Below are 21,491 nucleotides of genomic sequence, written 5' to 3' on the forward strand. Positions count from 1 at the left end.
CACAGACTCAAGCTGCCCTTACAGAACTCTTGTATGATGACAAGACAATTATAAATCTTAGAAGAGGTTTTCAGGAAGGTAAAAGTTCAAATTGGGGGGTCGGGAGGGAGGTAGGATGGCAAAGAAATGAGGGGAAGTGGTGCTTTCTAGCTCCCGAGACCCATCTATAGTTTGGAATGATTGCAGACAGAACATCTCAGTGAGCGTCTGGACACTGGCAGGAGTTGAGCCTTGGCACTGCTGCATCAGAGAAGACCATCTGGGAATGACCTGTTCGGTGAGGATAGTGGAGGAAAAAGGCATGAGACGGGATTTCTGACTGGGTTGGCTTCCAGAACTGCGGCTGGAAATACACAAAGACTTTTTGGTGACCACAGGCTTCCCTGGGGGAATCAGGAGGAGAGCAGGTCTCTGCCCGCTGGCAGAGCTAGGAGCAGGCCAGGTGGCATCTGGCACTGAGAGACAAGAAACAGCATACTGCTGTGTATGTAAGAACGTGTTTTTCCTTTATATATTTCTCTTGTGTGCTGTGTAGAGGGGAGGAGAGGTTGGGGGTGATAGGACATTCTTGAGGAGTGCAGGTGCAGAAGTGCACTCGCTCACTCCCCAACCGTCCCCATGGGTTGCGCGCACACACAGGAAGGTGCCCTCGTCTGCTGGTCCAGGTGTGCAGCCAGGTCACCACTGGCATGCATCCATGTGCCCCTCAGACCCACCCCAACAGGCATAAGATCAATGTGCCAACAGGCGCAAAATAGGCCCACTGGGCACACAGGAGACCGTGCGCTGACACCCCTGGCCTGCCCCAATAGGCACCAAGCCGGTGCACAGCCCACTTGCGCAAGCTCTACTCCTGCCCGCCCAGGCAGGTGCAGGAACAGCAGGTGGCTGCAACTCACAGACACCCACTTCCACCCTGCACAAGTGTCCGGGGCCCCGCCCCAAGGGGCGAGAGACCAACTCCTGGGTGCGGCTCAGCAGGCCTGAGGCTAGCGCTCAAGCCACTGTGCGCGCGCATGTGCGTGCACGCACAAGCACCCTGGCCGGCTCCAACAGGTACCAAACGAACACGCCAAGAAGCACCGTAGGTGTGTGGGTGTTACGCAGGCATTACGCGGGTGTGTGACCCAGCGAGCACAAGGCTAGCACGACAAACACTGCATGCAGGCGCACACCGCTGCCGCCAGGATCAGGAACATCTGGCCCGCCTCAATAGACCAGCTATGGATCCAGAAAAAGTAGACTGCACACAAAGGCTGAACTGAGTAAGCACCTTCTTTTTTAAAAAATTTTTATTTCTATTTTAGTTTTTTTATTTGTATTTTATTTTTTTAATTTCTTAATTTTAATTTTTACTTGTATTTAAAAAAAATTTTAAAACTATCTCTTTAATTTGCTTCATACCATCTCTCCCTCTCATCCTTCTTCTTTAATTTTTGTTTGTCTGTTTTGTTTAGCCTCCCTTTCACACTAAATATATAGCATATAACTACTATATAAATCTAATACTATACAATTCCACTTTCTTACTATATTCTGCATTCTTCCCCTTTTTAAAAAATTAGTATTAACATACAATTTAAATATTACTTACTGTCTTGCATAGTCTTGACACTACTTGCTACTATTATTAATCTTTCATCACCCCTCTCAAAAATCATATTTTTCATCATTAATAACAACTCTTATCTATTCTTCCTATAGTATAAAAGCCTTCATCTCTCTACATTTATATTAATACTGGCTCTTTTGCTGCCAATAGTGGGATAGAGGGTGGGGGATATTTTTGAGGGTGTGGGTTTCCTGCCTGGGCTGTGGGTTTATGCTTTTAACAGCATCTCCACAAAAGAACTCAAGACAAAGTGGGCAGAGTGACTCTCAACCAACTAGCCAGAGGGAAGTTCCCACCAAAGAGCATCTGAAATATAACCAGACAACATAAACAAACAACATAAAGGGTATCCCAAGAACATTAGGCTCAGGAGATAAAAGAGACTGCACCACTGAAACCCACAGATCTCCTATAAAGAGTCTCATACCACAAAGGTGGGAAGTCAAAGCAGACAAATCCAAAAAACAAAAACAAACAAGAAGAAACCAACATGGTAAGATGCAGAACCAACCTCTCAATGAAAATAAAGGAGGAATCCCCAGAAAGAGAGGTAGAGGGAATAGACATAACCCAAATGTCAGACATGGAATTCAAGACAATGGTGGTGAAGAAGCTCAATATACTTGACTACCTCAAATATAACTACAACAACCTCCAAGGAAGTTACCAACAGCTCCAAGAAAATTACAGGGAACTTATGGAGAACTACACCAGCATAAAAAATGACACAGAAACTATTAATAATAACCAGGAGGAAATGAAGAATGCAATCTCTGAACTGTAAAACACAGTAGAATCAATCAAAAACAGGCTAAACAAAGCAGAGGATCAGATCAGTGAGTTAGAGGACAATGTAGAAAAAAATTCCCAGACAATACAACAAAATGAAAAAAAATTGAAAAAATATGAACAAGATGTAAGGGAATTACAAAATAACATGAGACAAAATAATATCCAGATCATTGGAATAAAAGAAGGAGAAGAAGAAGAAAAAGGGATAGAGGGGCTGACAGGAGAAGTAATGACAGAAAAATTTCCCAACATGATGAGAGAAAAAGTCATGCAAGTCCAAGAAGCACAGAGAATCCCAATGAAGAGCAACCCCAAAAAACCCACTCAAAGGCACATCATAATTAAAATGGCAACATTCAAAGACAAAGAGAGAATCCTAAAAGCAGCAATAGAAAAACAGCAAATAACATACAAGGGAGCTCTGATAAGGCTATTGACCGATTTCTCAACAGAAACACTACAAGCCAGAAGGGAAAGGTCAAAAATATTTCAAGCAATGGAAAACAAAGGCCTACAACCAAGACTACTCTACCCAGCAAGGCTCTCATTCAAAATGGAAGGTGAAATAAGGAGTTTTCTGGACAAAGGAAGACCAAAAGAATACATCTCCACCAAACCAGCATTGCAAGAGATACTAAAGGGAATGTTTTAAGAAAAAAAAAAAAAAAAAAAAAGAGGAGAGGAACACAGATACAAAGGGAAATTAATAAATACATGTCAATAATAACCTTAAATGTAAGTGGATTAAAAGCACTACTCAAAAGACAGGGTAGCGGAATGGATATGAAAACATGACCCACATATATGTTGTCTACAAGAGACACACCTCAAAAAAAAAGATTTACGCAAAGTGAAAGTGAAAAGATGAAAAAAAGTATTCCAAGCATATGGACATGAAAAAAAGGCTGGGGTAGCAATACTTATATAAGACAGAACAGATTTCACAGCAAAGGCCATAAAAAGAGACAAAGAAGGACATTTCATAATACTTAAGGGAACAATCCATCAAGAAGATATAACCCTGGTAAACATATATGCACCCAACATAGGTGCACCCAAATATATAAGGAAAATATTGGAAGACTACAAGAATGATATCTACAGCAACAACTCATAGTAGGGGATTTTAACACTCCATTGTCAACAATGGACAGATCTTAAAAGCAAAGAAACACCAAGGATATTGAGACATTGAACAACACTCTAGATCAAATGGACTTAGTTGATATCTACATGACTTTTTACCCCAAAGAAGGAAAATATACATTCCAAGTGCACATGGAACATTTTCAAAGATAGATCATGTGGTAGGACACAAAACAAGCCTCAAGAAATTCAAGAAAATTGAAATTATATCAAACATCTTCTCAGATCAGAATGCCTTGGAACTAGAAATCAAACTCAAGGAAAAAATCAAAGACATCCTACTCATGGAGAATAAATAACATGATATTAAATAATGATGGGTTAACAATGACATCAATGAAGAAATCAAGAAGTTTCTGGAAACAAATGATAATGAACACACAACAGCTCCAAACCTACGGGATACAGCGAAAGCAGTCCTGAGAGGAAAGTTCATAACAATACAGGTCTACCTCAAAAGGATAGAAGAACCTCAAATTAAAAAATCTAACCATACAGCTACAAGAACTAGAACAACAACAACAACAAAAAAAAGCCCAGAGTGAGGAGAAGGAAGGAAATCAAGATCAGAGCAGAATTAAGTTACATAGAGACTAAATAAACAATTCAAATGATCAACAAAAGTAGGAGCCGGTTCTTTGAAAAGATAAACAAAATTGACAAGCCTTTAACTAGGCTCATCAAGAAAAAAAGAGAGATGACCGAATAAAGAAAATCAGAAACAAAAGAGGAGAAATCACAATGGATATCACAGAAACATAAAGGACTGTAAGAAATTACTACAAACAACTGTATGTCAAGAAACTTGACAACATAAATGAAACAGACAAATTTCTAGAAACATATAATCTTCAAAAATGAATCAAGAAGAAGCAGAAAGCCTGACATACCAATAACAGAGAGAGTAATTGCAGCAGTAATCAAAAAACTCCCAGCACACAAAAACCTTTGACCGGATGAATTTACAGGCAAATTTTACAAAACATTTAGGGAAACACTAACACCTACCCTTCTCAAACTATTCCAAAAAAACAAGAAGAGAGAAGACTCCCAAATTCTTTCTATGAAGCCAGTATTACCCTAATTCCAAAACCAGATCAAGACACAACAAAGAAAGAAAACTACAGGGCAATATCTCTGATGAACATAGATGCTAAAATCCTCAATAAAATATTGGCAAACCGGATCCAGCAACACATTAGAAAGATCATACACCATGATCAAATGAGATTCACCCAGGGATGCAAAGATGGTTTAATATTCACAAGTCAATAAATATAATACATCACCTAAACAGAATGAAAGACAAAAATCACATGATCATATCAATAGATGCAGAAAAGGCATTTGATAAAGTACAACACCCATATAATCAAAACACCCAGTAAATTGCGAATAGAGGAAGCATACCTTAACATAATAAAGGTCATATATGAATAACCTGAAGCCAACATCATACTCAATGAACAAAAACTGAAAGCACTCCCCCTGAGATCAGGAACAAGACAAGGATGTCCACTTTCTCCACTCCTATTCAACGTAGTGTTGGAAGTTCTAGCCACAGCAATCAGACAAAAAAGAGAAACAAAAGGCAACCAAATTGGAAAAGAGGAAGTAAAACTGTCATTATTTGCAGATGACATGATAGTGTACATAGAAAACCCTATAAACTCCACAAAAAACTACTCAGCCTAATAAGTGAATTTGGCAAAACAGTAGGTTACAAAGTCAATATTCAGAAATCAAAGGCATTTCTGTACACCAACAATAAAATATCAGATTTAAACAAGGAAAAAAAATCCCATTTACTATAGCAACAAGAAAAATAAAGTACCTAGGAATAAATTTAACCAAAAAGACAAAATACCTGTACTTGAAAAACTACACAATGCTGAAGAAAGAAATTAAAGAAGATACAACTAAATGGAAGCATATACCATGCTTATGGATAGGAATAATTAACATTATTAAAATGTCCATAGTATCCAAAGCAATTTATAGATTCAATGCAATCCCTATTAAAATACCAGTGACATATTTCACACACCTAGAACAAATATTTCAAAATTTTATATGGAGCCAAAAAAGACCTTGAATAGCCACAGCAATTTTGAGGAAGAAGAACACAGTAGGAGGAATCACAATACCTGACATGAAACTACATTACAAAGCCACTGTAATCAAAACAGTCTGGTACTGGCATAAAACAGTCATATAGATCAATGGAACAAAATAGAGAGACCAGAAATAAACTCAGGTCTATATGGTCAACTAATATTTGGCAAAGGGGGAAGGAACATAAAATGGAGTGAGAAGAGCCTCTTCAACAAATGGTGCTTGGAGAATTGGACACGGACATGCAAAAAAATGAAACTAGACCACCAACTTACACCACACACCAGAATAAACTCAAGATGGATCAAAGACTTAAATGTAATCAGAGACACCATAAAAGTCCTAGAGGACAACATAGGCAGGAAAATTTCAGATATCTCATGTAGCAGTATTTTCACCGATACATCTCCTAAGGCAAGGGAAATGAAAGAATAAACAAATGGGACTACATCAAACTAAAGAGTTTCTGCTCAGCAAAAGGAAACATCAGCAAGATGGAAAGGGAACCAATCGTCTGGGAAAACATATTTGCCAATGATACCTCAGACAAGGGATTGATCTCCAAAATATATAAAGAACTTACATATCTTAACACCAAGAAGACAGACAGCCCAATTAAAAAATGGGCAAAGGATGTGAACAAACACTTTTCCAAGGAGGATATACAGAGGGGTCCATAAGCATATGAAGGAATGCTCAACGTCACTAGCCAGCAGGGGGATGAAAATAAAAACCACAATGAGATACCACTTTACACCGGTCAGAGTGACCATCATCAAGAAAGCGACAAACAAGTGCTGGTGAGGATGTGGAGAAATGGGAACCGTAGTGCACTGTTGGTGGGAATGCAGACTAGTGCAGCCACTATGGAAAACTTACGGAATTTCCTTAAAAAACTAAAAATAGAACTGCCTTTTGAATCAGCGATTCCACTGCTAGGACTATACCTGAAGAATCCTGAAATCCCAACTCAAAAGGACCTATGCACCACTATGTTCATAGCAGCGCTGTTTACAACAGCCGAGGGCTGGAAACATCCTAGGTGCCCATCTATAGATGAGTGGATTAAAAAACTGTAGTACATTACATAATGAAATACTATGCAGCAGAAAGAAGGAAGAAACTGCTACCATTTGCGACAATATGGATGGAACTAGAGAGAATTATGCTTAGCAAAATAAGCCAGGCAATGAAAGAAAAATACCATATGATATCACCTAATATGGGAGACTAAGGAAGAACACAAACAAATGAACAAAATTGAACAAGGAACAGAAAAACAGTTATCAGGGGTGAGGGTGGGGGTGGGAGAGAAGGGGTAAATAGGGCAAGAGTCTAGTAAAGGAACTAGTATGAATAACTCATGGATATAGACAATGGGGTGGGAAATGACTGTGGGAAAAGGGGTGGGCTTGGCGGTGGGGGAAGAAATGGGAAAAAAATGGGACAAGAGTAATAGAAAAATAATAAAATTAAATAAAAAAATAATGGTAGCCAGTTTTCTCACTCATGAAGAGAGAAATTACAAATACTGAAAGGGAGAAAACCAGAAGAACTATGTGAACACCAGATGTGCAGTGGGCAGTTTTGCCCTCTGGAATGCTTCCCTTCCCCATTGTCTTTTAGTGCAATCCTTGAGTGGGACAGGAGGCTGCAACAGTTTGCCCCTAGTTGGACCCAGCACACCCTCCAGAACCGTGTATCATCAGGCTCATTTATTTTATCTGTAGTCCCAGGTACACGCTGAGGGAGAGGCAGCACTTGGCCAGGGAGAGGCTGTGAGAATATGAGTGGCCTGCTCCTGAACTTCCTCGTGTCTTCAGAAACTGCTCAGGCCTGATCTTATGTGTACCACTTCCACCTGATAATGAAGTGCTGCTTCCATGCCCAACTTTATTATGAGAGCCAGATGACACCTACTTTATGGTGGGCAGCTCAGGTTGTATGGTCAAATTCTGGAAACTTCACTTAGGTTGTAGGTCCCTGCATTTTTATGGAGTATATCTCTCATCCTCTGAAATACATGTGTCTTAAGAAAGCCTCTGGTTATATTTTTCCTGCTCAATCAGCAACTGTTATTAGTATACTGGACCATAATATTTGTAGATGTTTTGATGATCAAGGTCCCTGTAAACTACACTATGACCTAAAGCTGGAGAACAGATAAAGCCTAAGAGAGGACATGGAATTTGCACTGCTACCTTTGCCATGTGAAAGAAAACTTCTGATCGTCCTTCCTAATTGCTATAGAGGGGAAAAGCATGAGCCAGATAAATAGATGCATGCTAAGTGCTGGGGTGGTTAAGTTGTTCTATATCACATATGGGTAAGGGTTAAAAGGAGTCAATACCTGGTTAAGTTGGTAATAATCCACAGTCATTCCCCAAGATTCAGCAACTTTCTTCAAAAGCTAAACAGGTAAGTCAAGTGGGCATATAATAGGCTCCCCATCCTTGCACCTTTGCAGTCTTAATGACGTCATAGATATCTCAAATTAACCCCCTAATGAAGTAATGATAGTTTATTATTTGGGTATAGAGAGAAATTTCCAGGCTCCTGGGTTGGGTCACCATTTCTTTCATCTCATGTCTCCTTTCTTGTTTTAAATGTTAGTAATGGTGGAGTGTTTTAAAAATTAACTTACTTCCTTAGAGAGGGTTCATAGAAAGAGTTATTGCAAATCTGGAAATATTATTCTGCACTTACACTGGATGATATTATGGCTGGGAACAGAGTTTTAGGTTCAAACTATACTTCCCTGAGCCATAAAAATATATCTTCATCATGTCATAGTTTTAAAAAATTTTATTTTTATTTTTTTAAATATGCTTTATTGATTATGCTGTTACACTTGTCCCAATTTCTTTTCCCTTTGTTCCCCTCTACCCAGTGACCCCCCTCCCTCCAGTTACCCGCCCCTTAGTCCATGCACATTCGTTGTGCATATAGTTCTTCTTAACATCTTCTTGTATACTCCACTCCCTCCTACTATGCTTCTTAATTCCTGCACCATCTCCCCCTCTTCCCCCCTTCTCTCTCCCTGCTGACCTCCCCCCATAACGTTCCTCATACCTATAATTCTTTTGCCACTCTCATTGCCTTCTTAGTTTGCCTTTGTTTTGATTCTCTAGCTTCTGTTGTTGGTTGTTGTGATACAGTTTTCATTTTAATGTTCATAGTTTAGATCCTCTTCCTCCTAAACAAGTCCCTTTAACATTTCATATAATAGTGGTTTGGATCTGATGAACTCCTTCAGTTTTACTTTGTCCTGGAAGCACTTTCTCTGCCCTTCTATTCTGGATGACAGCTTCACTGGATAGAGTAATCATGGTTGTAGGTTTTTCCTTTTTATTACTTTAAATATTTCTTGCCAGTCTCTTCTCACCTGCAGAGTTTCTTTTGAGAAATTAGCTGAGAGTCTTATTGGGACCCCTTTGTACATAATTCTCTTCTTCTCTGTTGCTGCCTTTAAGATTCTCTCTTTATCTTTAATTTTTGACATTTTGATTATAATGTGTCTTGGTGTGGTTCTCCCTGGGTCCAGTTATTTTGGAACTCTGTGCTTCCTGGACCTGTAAGTTTATTTCCTTCCCCAAGTTAGGGAAGTTCTGCTTCATTATCTTTTCGCATAATTTTTCAATTTCTAGTTCTTCTTCACCTTCTGGCAACCCTATGATTTGGATGTTGGCCCGCTTATAGCTGTCCAATAAGTTTCTGAGTCTCTCCTCATTTTCCTCACTTTTTGTTTCCTCTTTCTGCACTGGTTGACTGTTCGTTCCTTCCCTATGTTCCGATTTGTTGATTTAATCCCTGGTTTTCTTTCCCTCACCACTAGTTTCATATGTGTTTTTGTTCGTTTCAGCAGGACTAGCCTTCATTACTTCCCTGTCTTGTTTAAGATCTGCTGTTATGTCTGTAAGCATTTTTATAACCAAAGCTCTGAACTGAGCCTCAGAAAGATTATCTATCTGCTGGTCCATTAGATTAGATATTTGCTGTTTGGTCAGCTGCATCACCAGGATCTCTATCATGATCTGTGCCATCCTGCCAGTTTTGTGTTTACCTTTACTTTCTGGGCAGGGCTGTCATACCTCCTATGCTATAGGGGGCAGAGCCCCTGCACTTGTCACAACTGGGCAACCCTTCTCACCATGCTGTGGTGTTTTCTGAGGGCTGGGGGTCCAAGATGGATTCCTGCCATTCGCTCTCCACTGAGAGACTGTGAGCCTCCTCCTTCATCCCCACCACCTCTGAGCCTCACAGTCCAAGGCAATGGGAGTCTGCCTTCCCTGGCTTTGGAATCACAAGCTGATGGGTCTGGTCTGCAGCCCGGGGTGCTCCCCAGGTGCTTCTTGCCTCCCCTTAAATAGGGGTGTGTGTGCTTACTTCTGTTCTGCTGCTATCGCTGCTGCTGCCACCAACAGCACAGCTTGACCGCTCCACCCTGGGTGCCTCAGCATTTCTTGTGTTTTTTCTTAACCTTGTATATTACATTTCCATTAAGGATTCTTCATTTGACTATCTGGGGCCAAATTCTGTTCCCTGCTTAGACTATAACTGATATGCTACCTATCGTTTCCTTGGTCCTTCCTTCCTGGAAATTTTATTAATTGGATGATGGTTAATTTACATTTATTATCTACATCTTTTATTTTTGCTCCTAGATTTTCCTTCTTTTTGTGTTTTTACTCTACATTATGAAATATTTTCTTGTCCTCCCATCCCTTCCTTATAAAACACTTTTCAGTTTTAGCAATCATTTGTTTAATTTTCAAGGGTTATTATTATTATTATTATTATTTTTGCTTTCTTGGTCTCTTATTCCTAGCAATCAGCTCTGTTTTATGGAATCAACAATTTTGTTAATATCTCTTAGAATTAATACAAGTTTTTGATCTCTTCAAGTTCTTTTCTATTCCCTGAGTTATTTCAATTTCTTTTGAGTCAATTATTATTTCTTATTTATCTTGATCTATCTCTTTTGTTCTGTAGATTTTCTAACTGTATAGGATTCTTTGGTTGTCTGTTCATAAGAATGGGAAACTAAATGGATTTTCTTAGGTACCTGATGAGGCTTTCCGTTGTTGTGGGACTTTCTGGAAAAAAGCAGGACAGCTGTCTTGGTGGTAGACAAATTTGTCAGTGTTCCTTAGGATGAGCAGGTGGAGGATGTGGGACATTTCACAGAGGGCTTGTTATATGGGCTAGGTATCCAGGAATGAGCAGGAGTTTTCCAAGTAGAAAATGAGCTCAGAGTCCAGGCAGTGGAAGCAACAAATACAGAAGCCTGGATATGTGAAAGGCAATGGTACTCCCTAAAATTAGAGTTTAAATGGAGGAGTCTGGGTATCCTAGAAGGACTTATGGAGAAATAGAGACAGACTGACTTCAGAAGTTCACCATGGACGAACACGTGCGACCTATTAGTACTGGTTAGACTAATTCAGATGTGAGGTGTGGGTCCTGCTGTGAGGCTGAAATTTTGAACTGGAAATGATAGGGACCACTCATTTAGCAGGGAAGGGGTGGTAATGAAGGTGGAAACTTAGGGAGGTAGACAAGCACATGGGACACAGGAAGGGCCGAACATACCTCAGGGATTAGTGCTCCCATTTGACTCTGAGGTGATTCAAGTGGAACATTCCCAAGGAGGTAAGAAGTGAGGTCCATCACTAAGCTACTGTCTATGTCAGACAAAGAGCCACTTTTATGGTGCAGGGGACTGAGCCCCTTTATCAGAGACTGTAGAATATAGCCTGGCTAGCTAGTAGGACCTTCCAGACTGGGATCCTGGCCCTATTTCAGTGAATGGGGAAGTACAGATCCCAGCTTCTTGCTTGTTGTGGGCTTTGCTTTCTTGGGGAACTTCCAAGCTCCAGTTGTGCTCAGTGCAGCACTCTGCTGCCGCCAGGGGGTGCTGATTCCTTCCTAAGCAAACACAAAGGACCTGACATCCAACTCCTGTAGTCTTGGTTTAACTAGGAATGTCTGCTGTGAGCAGCTCCCTCCCCCTCTTAGGGACACTAGGTGTTGGAGAAGGAGCTTGGTCTTTGGGTTCAAATCTCAGCTACAGCCTCTATAAATTGGTTGACTGCGACAAGTCCCTCCTCTGAGTCTCAGTTTTCTCACTTGAGAAATGGGATGATTATACTTTACCAGCTAGGTGTGAGGATGGAATTAGAGTAGATGCTTCCACCTGGCAGGGGAGCCATTCACTACTTTCACTGCTTTCTCAGCTCCTCCACTGTGCTCTGACCCATGGTGGCTAGAGCTGAGGCCTGGGTGCCCTGGGCAGTCATTCTCAAACATGTCCACCTGGCAGCCTGCAAGGCCTCAGAGGCTGCAGACAGCTCAGGCCCCACACAGCTGCCCTACAAGGAGCAGGTGACAGTGTTGTTTCTTGCCTGTACAGAGAATAGGGGTCTATCATTCAGCAGTTTCTGGACACAAAATACTCTGCACTTTAGATTACAGGAAACCATCTTTACAATTAGATCCTGCTAATGCATTTCTTCCTTCCTTTGTCAGAAGCATTATATGTGGACTCATGCTGGCCTCTGGGGGCAGAGAAAAGAACAATGCCTAGATATGGGGAGACAAGGCTGCTTGCACAAACATACAATCAGGCTGTACCACCTGCCTCTGCCACAGAGCATGGAGGGCTGCAGGAAACGTGTCATAGCATAGGGGACATGACCTGGGGTGCGAAGGAGGAGCAGCAGTATTCCAGGCAGTCAAGTCAGGGAGAAGAGTGTTCCTGAAAGAAGGAACAGCAAGTGCAACCCCAATGGCCAGTGAACAGAGACCTAGGTGTATAGCAGGCTGGATCTGCACGTTTCCTAGCTTGGCGACTGGGGAAGTTGCTCAGTCTTTGAGTCTCACTTGGCTTCAACAGTAAAACAGGAAGAAAAATGCCCACTTCTTTGAGCTGTGGTGATGATCAAATAGGGTAATGTCTGTAGCATCTAGACATCCTATAAATGGCAGCTGCTCAAAACTCCAGGGTCATTTCCATAGGCAGCACTGTGAATGACATCACTGGGGTTACCTGGTCTGTATGGGGAGTGACTGGGAGGTCTGGACCACATCCTGTGGTGCATGGTGGGGGGAGAAGCGGGGGACAGAGAGAGAGGGAAAGAGTGTGGAAGAGGGAGAGAGAGAGGGAGAGGGAGGGAGGGAGCAGGGAGAGAGAGAGAGAGAGAAGGAGAAAGAGAGAGGGAGGGAGAGAGAGAGAGGGAGAGAGAAAAAGGGGGGACACAGAGAGAGGGTGAGGGAGAGAGAGATGGAGAGAAAGGGAAGGGGAGAGAGGGAGGGAGAGAGAGAGAGAGAGGGTGGGTGAGGCAGAGAGAGGGAGGGGGAGAGAGAGGGGGAGGTAGAGAAGGAGGGGGGAAGAGAGAGAGGGAAAGGGGAGGGAGAGAGAGGGAGGGGGAGAGAGAGAGGGAGAGAGGGAGAGAAGGAGGGGGAAGAGAGAGAGGGGAAGGGGAGAGAGAGAGAGGGAGGGAGGGAGAGGGAAAGAGGGGGAGAGGAAGAGAGGGGGAGAGGGAGAGGGAGAGGGAGGGAGGTAGAGAAAGAGAAGCACAGTCCTAGGGTGCTGGCCTGCATGCAGCTCCGGGCGGGCTGGCGGGCGCGGTTCCCGGGGCAGGCCCCTGAGTCCCCAGCAGCCTGAATGTTCTCGTGGGCGGGCGCGGGCAGGGGAGGCACAAGAGATAGCCCAGCAGGCAGCAGGCAGACGCGCAGGGCGGCTCCGCTCTTTTTACGCAGAAAGCACCTGGACCATCCTCGAGAGTTGGTGAGGTCGGCCAGCAGGGGCCACGCTGAGCGCCCCGTGGGTGCCCGGGGAGAAGGGGCTTGGGCCAGGGCTCCAGGGGCCCGCCAGGTGGCTGGGAAGGGGGCGCCGTATGAGCTTCACAGAGGCCAGGGTTCAGAGCTGCATAACTGGTGCTGGCAAGAGTACCCTGCCCCTTCGTGTGGACTTGGGCTCCCGGAGCCTCAGTGTCCTCACCTGAAATATGGGTGGCACACTACCTAACCTGTGAGCTGCGACTAGAGGAGGTAAGGGATGCATGGAAAGTGTCGGGGCACTGCGGGCATTAGGAGACAGGAGCAGTTTGCTGAAATTTCAGGAAACAAAACAGATGTCCCTCTCTCCATTCTTACATCATGGGAGATTGATAGCGTTTGTATATTTGTTAGTTTTCCTCTGACGGATTGAGATGACAGGCAACAAGCTGCAGTGGAAGCCTTCCCCAAGGGTTACAGGTGTTCCCACTTTGTCTTGAGAGCTGCCTTGGAACTAAATCCGGAGCTCACAGACATTCCATTCATACTGGTTTTGGCGATGGCACTGTGGCTTTGTGGTGTATCTGTTTTCCTAGTGGTCACTTCCTCTGGTCTGGGAGGGACGTGGCTGTATGTGTCATCTTTGCAGCCCAGTTTGTATCTTGGCACCTGTTCCCTAAGAGGATGAGTGAATGAAGCAGGGTGACTTTCTGGAGTCCCCTCCATGTGGTAACTCCACTCTGATCATGCTGCACATGGCCAGTTTTTAAATATTGGTGTTGGTCCCCAGCATTGACCCAGCCTTGGCTGATGGTTATCCACAGTCTTGGATTTTTGCCCCATTTGCTGCTCTGACAAAGCACAGTGAATCTGCCACAATTTCAGGCACCTGTAGATGTTTTTTAGACTCAAATACTGGACCTTACATTTGGCTCTGGTATATTTCATTTTGTCATGTTTGGTCCCAAATAGCCCTTTTTACCAGATGACTCTAGTGCCAGGAAAAACTTCCTACCTATGAGACTTGTTAATCAAAATAACCACACTGCAAACTGTTGGTGGAATCCATGCTGTGATCTTGTAATGGCCAAATGGGATTCATTTTTATAAGCCAGATGAAATAAAAGTGAGTGACATTTATGATAGCTGACAAATAAATTTTACTGATCTCAGTTTAGTTTTGCCCATACTTTGTAATAACTGCTTCTAACTTAGCACTTGGTCATGAAGAACAGGTATATTTCACTAAGAGACATGACCATTATATGGGGCTTAAAGAATATCTGAAATAGGGTATTCCTCTGTGACCAGTGTTTATCAAAATGGGTCCTCAGGACCATGTGCATCAGAATCACATGGGGCCACTTGTTAAAATACAGGTTCCTGAACCCAGTCCCAGACTCCCTTAAATACATCTCCTGGTAAGGGGCTCTGGAATCTGCACTTTCAATATGTTCCCGGAGTGATTCTAATATTTCTTGAAGGTTGAGAACTACTTGTGGGATTAATGATGCCTAGGGGACTTATGAGGAAGGTGAGTCACAATGGTGTGTGTAATAATATGGGAGCTCTCTATCTCAAAACATCTGTCAGTGGCATTGCCACTTGGAGGCCCTGGAGTCCAAATTTAGCCTTGGCAGAAGGTCCTGTGTTGAGGAGACACCTGAGAAAAAGGGACAGGCTCTGCCAACGCATGGAGATGTGGACCAGGCTGGTGTATTTGGGAACTGAAAACTGTTTCAGGTAACTTTAGCATAGGTATGTAGGTATGGAGGGAGGCTTGATAGAGAGTAATGGGCATCCCATGGACAGCCATGTGTGTATACATGGTGGGTAGGAGGAGAGAGCCAGTGTGATGATGACCCAGTTTTTGCATACCAGGAAGTCTTCAACTTTGCTATGTCATCTGAGAAACAAATCTGGTAGGGCAGGTAGTGACTGAGGCCAGGAGGGTGCTGTGTGTCAGCCCTGAGATTTTGGTTCTATCCTAAAGGGCTTGGTATGCCATGAAAGGCCCTGAGCACACAGTGGCATTAATAATGTCTTTATTTGGATAAAACATGACAAGGGAATTTCTACTCATGTGCCCCGAGTAATTCCCTCCATAAACTTTGCATACAACAATCCAACTTCTTTTTTCTTAATCACCAAAACTGCCTCAAGGCCTGAGGTCATGGGGAATTTTTGAAACAAGTTTTGGCATCAGACAGACCTAGGTTTGAATTTGGAACCCACAACTTATTAGCTGTGTGACTATGGGCAAGTTGCTTTACATCTCTAAATCTCAGGTACTCTAAGTTACCAGCCTTTGGTCGAAGCAACTGTGCACATCTCTATGTGCACCCTGCTCTGCCCTGGATTTCATGCAGGGGGCATGATCCCTGAGTACCGTTTGTCTCTTTACTTTGCAGGTGTCATCACTGAATCTCCTGGAATCTCCTTACGTGCACCATGAACATCTCTCACTTTCTGTCCTTGCTGCTCCCAGGATCCCCACAGGTTCAAAACAGGAGTAAGTCAAAGGGCATCCTATACAACTTCTCTGACCACTGCCAGGATTCTGTAGACCTGATGGTCTTCATCGTCACCTGCTATAGCATTGAGACCATTGTGGGGGTCCTAGGCAACCTCTGCCTGATATGCGTGACCATTAGGCAGAAGGAGAAGGCCAATGTAACCAACCTGCTCATAGCCAATCTGGCCTTCTCTGACTTCCTAATGTGTCTCATTTGCCAGCCGCTTACAGCCACCTATACCATGATGGACTACTGGGTCTTTGGTGAGGTCCTTTGCAAGATGTCAGCCTTCATCCAATGTATGTCAGTGACAGTCTCCATCCTCTCACTTGTCCTTGTGGCCCTAGAGAGGCATCAGCTTATCATCAATCCAACAGGCTGGAAGCCCAGTGTTTCCCACGCCTACCTGGGGATTGTGGTCATCTGGCTCATTGCCTGCTTCCTATCCCTGCCTTTTCTGGCCAACAGCGTCCTGGAAAATGTTTTTCACAACAACCATTCCAAGGCTATGGAATTTCTGGTAGATAAGGTGGTCTGTACTGAGTCCTGGCCACTGGATCACCACCGCATCATCTACACCACCTTCCTGCTGCTTTTCCAGTACTGCATCCCACTGGCCTTCATCCTGGTCTGCTATGTGCGCATCTACCAGCGCCTGAGGCAGCGGAAGCGGGTGTTCCACAAGGGTACCTATAGCTCACAGGCTTGGCAGTTGAAGAGGATCAATGGGATCCTTTTGGCAATGGTGGCTGCCTTTGCCCTGCTTTGGCTACCTCTGCATGTGTTCAATAGCCTAGAAGACTGGTACCATGAGGCGATCCCCATTTGTCATGGCAACCTCATCTTCTTGGTGTGCCACCTGCTTGCCATGGCCTCCACCTGCATCAATCCCTTCATTTATGGCTTTCTCAACACTAATTTCAAGAAGGAGGTCAAGGTCCTGGTGCTGACTTGCCAGCAGAGCACCCCCGTGGAGGAGTCTGAGCATCTGCCCTTGTCCACAGTACACACGGAAGTCTCCAAAGGGTCTCTGAGGCTCAGCGGCAGGTCCAACCCCATTTAGTCAGGTCCAGAGCTTCTCCCTGCCATGTTCATTGTCAGCCTCATTCATTTAGATAAGTGGGCACTCTGCAAGCTGAGGGTAGTACTTCATCATTACTGGCTTTCTGGGCTCAGATAGGCTGGCAGAAGCCTATTTTTTGCATATATTTGCATCATGAAGCCTGACATTCAGATGGTTCAGCTTCTTGTTCCTGGGGGACTTCTGAGTTTGGATTCTTTAGGTTACAGATTGAGCAGATGCCAGAGCCAGAGATGGTTTGCAAGTAGCAGGCAGGGTTCATTCTGGTAACTCAGCAACAGATGGCTATCCTGGGAACCCTGGAGTTTCTCATCTACCAAGGTCCCTGTGAGATGAGGGAAGGAGCACATGGAGTCAGAGCTCTGGACCTTGATCAGCCCCTAATATCTGTGAGACATAATCTTTGTGGATGGCCTCTGTTAAGTTGTAAGGAATTATATGGAGGCAAGACATTGGGGTAACTGTTACCTGAGCAACATACCCATGGCAGAGAATGGATCCTGGCAGCCTTGGGTTCTCTCACTCCTCTGCAGCAAATCAACCCTGAACAGCAGGAATTCCAGGACTCACATTCTACTCTGCCCTTTTTCTCTTTCACTATTTTTGCCATATTGTATGGAAATAAGCCTATAAGTATCTCTCCTTGATAAAACTGTCAGGACCTTGAAGGTGATATCTGCATTGTCATACAGCTGTATCCTCCATGCCTTGGACAGGCCCTGGCACAGGGAGAGAGCTCCAGAAAGCTTTGTCATAATAGGCTGATAGGAAGGGTGTCTGCTTAGCTGAGGACAGATGCCCTGTGTCATGCTCCAGCATGGGAAGGGCTCAGGCTGTTGCAGCCACACTATTGCCTGCCCTTCCTTGCCTCCCAGGACCTCTTTAGACAAGACAGCCAGCCAGGGACTCTGTGATTCTCCCCAGTGTTGACCCATTACCAAGGCCTACAGTACTCAAGGTCATGACTCCAGGCTCCATTTCCCATTCTGACCACTGAGCTGACTTGCTCTAGGTGATGTGTCATGATTCTTCCAAAGCCTCCTCACATCTTTGGGTCTCCCAGTGACCTTCAGTAGCAAGAGAGGCAGGGACTTCTTTGAGTCTGGCTTAATGGAGAAGTGGCTGAAATGGATAGAGGGTCCCCCTCCCTCCAGCCAGCCAGGGAAAATAGAGAAAGGGCTATTATGAGTATGACTATCTCACCATGGAGGTCATGGAGCAGTCTTCTGAATGCTGAGCCAGATCCAAGGCTTCATCTGTGTGTGGACCAGACAGCTCATCCTCGCAGGGAAGGAAATGTCAAGATTGTTCATGGACCACTTTGAATGGGATGTCCAGACCTGGCCTGTGGGTTCAGACTCCCCCACCCTCCAGCAGAAGGAACAGTGGCTAGACCTACCATGGCCTCCGAGGGCAGGGTATTCAGGTGCCTAGAACCCTCAAGGGGCCTCACTCTGAGGCTCCTGGGGCTGGTTCTATACAGGGGATCTGGCAAAGGACCAGGCAGCAGAAGATTGAACAGCTATATCTGACTGTCTTTCTGGCCTGGCCCCTAACCAAGAACCTGTGCAGCCTACACCCAAGACAAGTGCAATTTGAGTCATCACCTGTCTTCCTGGAGCTGTTAGTTTTGCCCCAGGTTTTGGTCACATTTCCCATTCTGTTTCTTTGTTCAACTTTATCCTGGGTTTTAGGATAGAATGCTGAGCCACTTACTTGGATGCAGCTTGTGCTTGTCCTCTGGTGCCATCTGCTTCTGGCTGCTCCAGGTAACCACTTGCCAGCAAAGCCCAAGCCTTGGGACCCAACCCAGAAAGATGTCATTGACCAAGCTCTCCAAGGAATTGGAGGTCTTAGGCCCCTTCACATCCTATGAAATTTCTTGGAGATTGTGTCACATCACTCCTCTCAGTGGTGCCAGCATGCTTGAGGAATGGGGGACCAGGCTATGCATCTGGAGATGTGCTGGGCTTTAGGAATTGGGATACTGGGGGGAGGCCTCATTGGCTGTCTTCTGTGCTCTCCTCCCCTTGCTTTGGTTGACATGCCCTTCCTGGATGGCTGTCTCCTGCTCGGGGAACTTGCTGGGAGTCTTCAGGAGACCATCAGCATCAGCATCATCTGGAGCTTGTTAGACATGCAGAATCTGTTCCCACCCCAGATCTTTGAACAGAATCTGGATTTTATCAAGATCTCCAAGTTAGTGGTGCACACATTTACATTTGAAAAGCTCTGCTCTAAAAAACAGATTGTCCTGGAGCCTGGAGCCACTGGATGACCACTTGAAGACACCCATTGTGGGATCTGGGGCAGAGCTTTAGATATCCTAGTTCTGGAGACATGGCCTTAAAATGGTATTGCCAAAAAGGTAGATTTCGTTTTGGTTGTTTGTCTCTTTTCTGGCCATATGTGGACATATTTCTTCTGAAGTCTTTTCATTCCTTCAATGAATATGTGCCAAATGAACAGTTATATTATTATGAGCATGCCATCTGTATCTGCTCTATTCACTTAATAACTGTATCATCAAGTTTTTTTGTCTTGCTGGATATTATTTTTGATAGCTGATTAAGTTTAGAAAATGCTGTGTTGAAAGCTGGTTCCTCTGAACATAATCTAAGCTCCCAGAGGGACCTTTACTGGCCTAACAAGGACCTGTTCTGATGGTAATAAGAGGAATCCATATTCAGAAGAGTACCTTGGCTGGAATTGGAGACTCACACCCACAAAAAGTGCCTTGAAACACTTAGCAGGTGCAAAAACCTTATCAAATCCTGTTGATTCAAGCTTAAATCTTGCCTAACTCTAGCCCTTCCTTTTTCAAGGAATGACTTTGACTTGTTTTTTTCCAGTATAAAATTAATCATATTCATACATGAAAATATGTAAAATATACAAACAAAAAACAAAAGAAGAAATTGTGTTCCATCACACAAAGATAATCATTATTTACATTCCATAGAGTTATTTCTTTAGTTTTTAATATATCTAGTGTACGTTTTATTATTTTTTAACATGGTTGAGATCATACTGTGAGTGTATGCATAGTTATATGTAATATTTAAGGATTGTTTTATACCTTTTTTTGCTTAACGTTTAAAGAATTTTATTGATTCATTCAACAAATATGTCAGACACATAGTAGGTACTGCGAAGACAGTGGTAGATAAAATAAACACTGTTCTTGTCCTCATGAAGCTTGTAGTTCAGTGACTAGATCCATCCTGTCCCTTAATCATAATCTATTGTGGCATATTTAGATATTCCTAGACCTATATATTTCTGTTATGAGCTTCTATGCAGTGAACTTTTTCTGTATTTGAAATTATTTCCTTAGGATGTCAGAAGTGAAGTTAGTGGGTCAAAGGGCATGGACATTTTTCAAGGCTCTTGATGTGTGCTGCTAGACATTTCCAAAGAGACTGGAATGGTTTGCACTCCCTGATTAGTGCTGGTTTCACATACCCTGCCACTATTGAAGAATTACCTTTAATGAAAAGACCTCTACTGTTCACCGGGTCATGTCCCTGCTCACCTACTAATGAATGTCACTCCTGTGTCATCAGTTTTCTGGGCTCTGCTTTACATAAAAGTCCCCCAAAGGCTTGTCTAATCTTGAAATCTCTGCTTCCTTTCCTTCCATTCTCTTTTGTACTCACCTGTTCATTCAAATAGCTCTTGCCAAGGTCTCCAGTGACCTCCATGTTACTAGATCCCACAGTCAATTCTCAGTCTTCTCTTATGTGACCAGTTAACAGCATTTGTCAGTTAGTCAATCCCTTCCCCTTGAAATTCTGCTTGTGGTTTTTTTAGGACACCACATTTATGGTTCTTGCCTGCCTTCTTCTCAGGCTCCTTTCCTGGACTCTTGTCTCCCTTACCTTGGAGCATTGACAAGTCCCCCAGAAGCCATGAAGGCCCATCAGCTCTCATTCCCTAGGTGGGCTTACCCAGTCTTCTGGCTTTCAACACAATTGAAGAATTAACTGTCTAAATGCGAATCTTTAGTCTGGACTTTTCCCTGCTCTCTGGATTTGTTTATCCAGCTATTGCTTTATGTTTACTGGACATCCAGTTGGCATCTCAAACTTGACATTTTTTTCCTGATTCACAACTTTATTTACAAAGCAGATATGTGTATAAATCAACTTTAAAAAAAATAAATTTATTTTTTATTGTTTTTTTCTATTACAGCTGTCCCATTTTCTGCCCTTTGCTCTCCCCTGCTCCACCCACCTCCCCCCTCTCCCACAGTCCATTCCCATTTAGTTGTCCATGTCCATAGGTCATTCATATTAGTTCCTCAACTAGACCCTTCCCCTTCTTTCCCTCCATTGTCCCCCCTCCCCTATCCCCTCTGGTTACTGTCAGTCTGTTCCCTGTTTACATGCCTCTGGTTCTATTTTGCTCACCAAACTTGGCATTTTCAAAAGCAGACTCCTGATTTGCC

General features: G+C 43.6%; 1 protein-coding gene across 1 annotated transcript; it reads left to right on the forward strand.

Annotated features, from left to right (window-relative positions):
- The first annotated feature begins 15,861 nt into the window (after positions 1-15,861).
- Positions 15,862-17,023, forward strand: NPY4R2 (neuropeptide Y receptor Y4-2). The gene has a single exon (XM_090279506.1). It carries the CDS (start codon positions 15,896-15,898, stop codon positions 17,021-17,023), a length of 1,128 nt encoding a protein of 375 aa, XP_090135632.1. The 5' UTR covers positions 15,862-15,895.
- Positions 17,024-21,491: the final 4,468 nt, after the last annotated feature.

Source organism: Furipterus horrens, unplaced genomic scaffold, assembly GCF_987537825.1.
Source record: "Furipterus horrens unplaced genomic scaffold, mFurHor1.1.pri manual_scaffold_5, whole genome shotgun sequence".
In the NCBI taxonomy this organism is placed as follows: Eukaryota; Metazoa; Chordata; class Mammalia; order Chiroptera; family Furipteridae; genus Furipterus; species Furipterus horrens.